General features: G+C 36.2%; 1 protein-coding gene across 1 annotated transcript; it reads right to left on the bottom strand.

Annotated features, from left to right (window-relative positions):
* Window positions 1-704: 704 nt before the first annotated feature.
* On the bottom strand, window positions 705-3,824 carry LOC103336424 (alcohol dehydrogenase 1). Its single transcript, XM_008239461.3, has 10 exons — window positions 3,570-3,824; window positions 3,000-3,136; window positions 2,724-2,770; window positions 2,312-2,637; window positions 2,127-2,209; window positions 1,964-2,039; window positions 1,797-1,858; window positions 1,476-1,571; window positions 1,205-1,366; window positions 705-1,012 (listed from the first exon to the last, which is right to left on the bottom strand). The coding sequence occupies exons 1-10, from the start codon at window positions 3,601-3,603 to the stop codon at window positions 896-898; spliced, it is 1,140 nt and encodes a 379-aa protein (XP_008237683.2). The 5' UTR covers window positions 3,604-3,824; the 3' UTR covers window positions 705-895.
* Between the last annotated feature and the right edge of the window lie 790 nt (window positions 3,825-4,614).

The following is a 4,614-nucleotide window of genomic DNA, read 5'->3' as shown; positions in this document are numbered from 1 at the left end:
AAAGTTATTTTGTGTTATATCAAGCTGCGCTTGATACTGCTCATAATCTTGTGCAGCACGATTGGACAAAACATGTTGAAGTTGATAGGTTCTTTATTAAGGAGAAATTGGAGGATAAAATTGTTGAAGTGCCCGCAATCATGACAGAAGACGAGTTAGCTAATATACTTATTGAGGCAGCATCGAGTCATGTTTTTTCAAAGGTCTTGGACAAGTTAAGCATGTGTGATATCTATGCACCAACTTAAGGGTGAATGTTCACTTTTGTATTTGAGTAATTACTTGTAATATTAGGTTTCCTAGTATAGCCCTATAATTATTCCCCGTGATTGGGGATTAGGGTTGTAACCATATGTAAATTCAAACTTGGAACTTGGATGAAAAGAGGATTTGAACTTGGAACTTGGCCAACTTGAATTCAACTTATTCTAAATTAGTCTAGAATGAATCTAATCTACGAAAGGAGGATTCGAACTTGGAAGTTGGATGCAAGGAGGTTGGAGCTCTGCCTTCACTTTAATCCTTCAAAGATGCACAACCAGGATTCTTCCAAAACAGAGATAGAATTTGCACATCGGCATGCTTCCAGACGTTTAATGCTAAATATAACCAGAGCACAAAGCTCCAAATTCGGATTTCTCCATAGATTGGTAGAGAGAGAAAAAACATGTCCAAATATATACTTATAAAGGAGAAAATCTAAATAATAAAAAAATATGCAGAAAATTTTATTATCATAAAAACCATAATATCAAAGACAAAAGTCATGAACCTCGTACTATCTTAAGTTGCTTCTCTCAAAATTTGTAAAATCCAGACCAACACAATTATTCTTAAAGACATCAGATAGATATATAAATTCTCTCCATTATCACATAAAAAGTCCCAAGTTGCTCTAATCCTCCATGCGAATGATGCACCGGATGGACTGTCCTGAAAGCATCAAATCAAATGCTTTGTTGATCTCAGCGAAAGGGACCGAGTGAGTGATAAATTTATCCACTTCCAGCTCCTGCAAGATCAGTACACAAGGTAGAGTTATACAAGATCATATTCAAAATTAAAACTGTCCTCAAACAACTAGAACTGTCAAAGAACACAACCTTAAATATTGTCCATCTAAGAACACATTATTTAAATGAGCAAAGTTCTTGGTAGTTCGAAAATTATTCACAAACATGCTTGAAAGGAAATAAGAACTTACCTTATTCATGTACATCTCCACAACACCGGGCAGATCGGATCGGGGTTTGTAGTTACCATAGAAGGTGCCCTTAAGAGTCCTCTCATTCAAGAAATTCACTGGATGGGTTTTGAATGCATCATCTTTGTTAGGCACACCAACGAGTACAGCAACACCCCAACCCTAAATTCAGAGAGGAAGGAGAGTTCAGTTTTAAACCTCAAAAACAATGTGGTTGCATATTCTAATATCTTATCAAATTAAACAACCTACAACTTTTATAATTGCTTACATCATGAACACATTCAAATGCAGAAATCATTGCCTGGACGCTTCCAGTGCATTCAACACTCCTATCCACTCCACCATCGGTCATTTCAGCAATCACCTTTTTGTCAAAATTCAAAGTCTTTGCTAATCAATAATCACAAACATAAAAGTCCAATAGTCTCTGTTAACCAATAATCACAAGCTTATCAAGTGCACAAGGGAGAAGTCGTTATGCATTATTTGGCTTCAATAAGATCAGTATTGTAAACATATTACGAAGACAAGGGGCAATCTTTAGGTCAATTCCTCAACAGGTGAAGGGATAAAAAAGTCTGTAACTAACCTCTTGCACAGGTTTGTTATGATCTTTTGGATTCACGAATTCATTCACGCCAAACTTCTTGGCTGCCAGTGAGTACAAAAAAGCATGATAAATCAGTCGATGACAACTTAATCTGAACCGGACATGAAGCACAGTAAGTCCTTGGATGGATATTTAAAAAGACTGACCTTCCTCAAATCGGTTGGAATTCAAATCAACTCCAATGATTCTTGCGGCCCCAGAAACCCTTGCACCTTCAGCAGCCTAAAAAGTGAGGAAATGAACAAAAAAAAATCATCATTAGTAACAGGAAGCAACATAACAGAGGATCAAAACATAAGAATGACTTACAGCAAGACCAACAGCACCCAGTCCAAAAATGGCAACAGATGAGCCCTTTTTGGGTTTTGCAACATTCACAGTGGCACCAAAACCTTTAAATGCACAAAACAGAAATTTATTAGGAAAACAAAAACAAAGAAACCACTAATCTTATTTAACATTGTAACCATTAAAATGTGAGAAGTGTTTCAAACCTGTGCATATTCCACAACTAAGAACACAAACTTTGTCAAGAGGGGCTGCAGGGTTGATCTTGGCGACAGAACCAACATGACATACAGTGTATTCACTGAAGGTAGAGGTACCAAGAAAGTGATATATTGGCTTTCCATCCTTGGAGAACCTGGACTTGCCATCACTGAGCATAGTACCCCTGTCAGTATTGATCCTCAGGAGATCACACATGTTGCTTTCCTCTGACTTACAGTGCCTGCACTCCTTGCACTCCCCCGTGAACACCGGAAGGACATGGTCTCCTGGTTGGAGATCAGTCACTCCCTCACCTACGCTTTCCACAATTCTAAACAAAAAATTGCCAAGCAAGCAAAATTTAGGAAACTAAAAATACTGTGTCTACAAGGGAAACTCAAAATTTAGCAAACATACCCTCCAGCTTCATGACCGTAAATGCGAGGGAACAGTGGGTGTTGTCCCTGTGACATAAAAGAGATGATTCAGTTCCAAAAGAAAATGCCACGTACAGGAGAGGCCCCTTGTTTCATTTGGGGGGAAACATGTGTTACCAAAATAATAAACAGATGCTCAATCATGCTTAATAATGTAGTGAGCAATTAGGCAGATTATAACCAAATCGTTCTCTTTTTCCATCATGATATGGATATAGTTCAACACAATGCCAGTACATGTATAATAAAAATTTACTTTGGCTTCCCAGAAGTAGACATCAGTGTGGCAAAGAGAGGTGAAGAGGATCTTCAAGCGGACTTCTTCTTTCTGTGGTGGTGCCACCTCCACTTCCTCAATTGATAGTGGCTTCCCCGCTTCCCATGCCACCGCGGCTACAATCCACAAATGCCAATGCAATTAGTAAACAGTACATCCATTTAATCAATATTATTAACCAACTAGAAGATCAGTCCCCTGCCAAGACAATTGACTAAAAAAGTTATGGTTTCTTTCTTCTGTTCAGTCAAGTTTAGAAATATTCCAAACTGAAATTGGCATCCCCATCAAATCCAATCCAAGAAAACCCAGATCAAAAGTCAATCATCATCATTAATTGATTTATAAAACACTTTAACAAAATGAGAAAAGAAAAAAGGAAAAGATCACCAGGATCATGTAAAAGCACAAAAAACACAAAAAATAAAACTTGATCAGAAAAATGAAAACAACAAAAAAAAAAAAGCAAAAAACATAAATGGGATTCTGTAAAAATGAATGAAATGAGCAGAACTATCTAACGAAGGAGAGCAAGAGCTCTGGGTTTACCTCTGCACTTGATAACCTGACCAGCTGTAGACATTGTATCAGAACTTTGTGATGTTTATCTGTTAATTTAAGATCAAAAGTCTTGTGTTTTTGGATGTGGAAAAGTGAGAATGTGAAGGCAATATTTATAGTGTGATTTTGACAACCGCTAAAAGAAAGTGGAGAATAATTTTTTTTTTTTTTGTGTGATGAACAAGAAAGTCGAAATCCAATGTAAGAAAAAACCATTACGTGCCCATTATTCCACTTTCTAATAGAATGAAATCTGCCTTTTCCAAAAAAATAAAAACCATTTTCCATCTAAGGGTTATTACTTGGATTAGGGTCCAAACATTCCGTCATTAACTCAGTGTATCCGTGGGTGCGTGGAGAGAAAACCACTTTTGGATTGGAAAAATGAAAAAATAATTGTACTCGCGCAACTGTAGTTTTATAAATATTAAATAAATAAAAACCACTGCTCTCTAGTGGTATATCAATTAGCCATTTAAACAACCATCATTTGAAAAGTTTAATAGCAATGGAGAAAATCAATTGAAAGTTCATATGGTGTTAATAATAATATTAGGATGGATGGCTAATTCAAGGTGCAGTCCAAGCAGAACATGCTCGTTTACCATCCCTTTCTAATCCTTCACTTCCTTCCCATGTTCTTCCACCCACCTCAATTGCTGAAGATAATCTTTCCAGCATAAAAAATGGTGTTATGAAAAAAAAAATTAATATTCTTCACCAAAATAGACGAAGAAAAAAAATTCCTGTTAAATATTACGAGCGAGCTTTCGACGTATGTTTAATTATTCATGGTCAACACAGTGGAGAAAGTATAATTATCCACGAGGAAAAAAAACAAAAAGACTTTTGGGAAATGTTTTGACAATTATTTCAAGAATTGTCCTGAAAAAGCTGGATATTTCCCAAATTAGTGACCTATGATGATAAATTTTCCTATATTATCCTTTGAGAAATTCGAAACACATAAATTCCGTACTTTTTTTTTTGCAATAATAAATAAGCATGCAATTTGATAGGCAAAAATGCTAGT

The sequence above is a fragment of the Prunus mume genome, linkage group LG6 (genome assembly GCF_029339155.1).
Source record: "Prunus mume cultivar Tortuosa linkage group LG6, ASM2933915v1, whole genome shotgun sequence".
NCBI classification, from domain to species: Eukaryota; Viridiplantae; Streptophyta; class Magnoliopsida; order Rosales; family Rosaceae; genus Prunus; species Prunus mume.
This window is presented reverse-complemented; position numbering and strand designations above follow the sequence as displayed.

Bases quoted from the DNA above. Each gene is read 5' to 3' on its own strand.
- LOC103336424 (XM_008239461.3), bottom strand. From the start codon at position 3,603: ATGTCTACAGCTGGTCAGGTTATCAAGTGCAGAG. The intron at 2,638-2,723 runs GTATGTTTGCTA...TTTTTTGTTTAG, and splicing joins TACGGTCATGAAGCTGGAGG to AATTGTGGAAAGCGTAGGTG. The intron at 1,572-1,796 runs GTTAGTTACAGA...TTTGACAAAAAG, and splicing joins ATAACAAACCTGTGCAAGAG to GTGATTGCTGAAATGACCGA.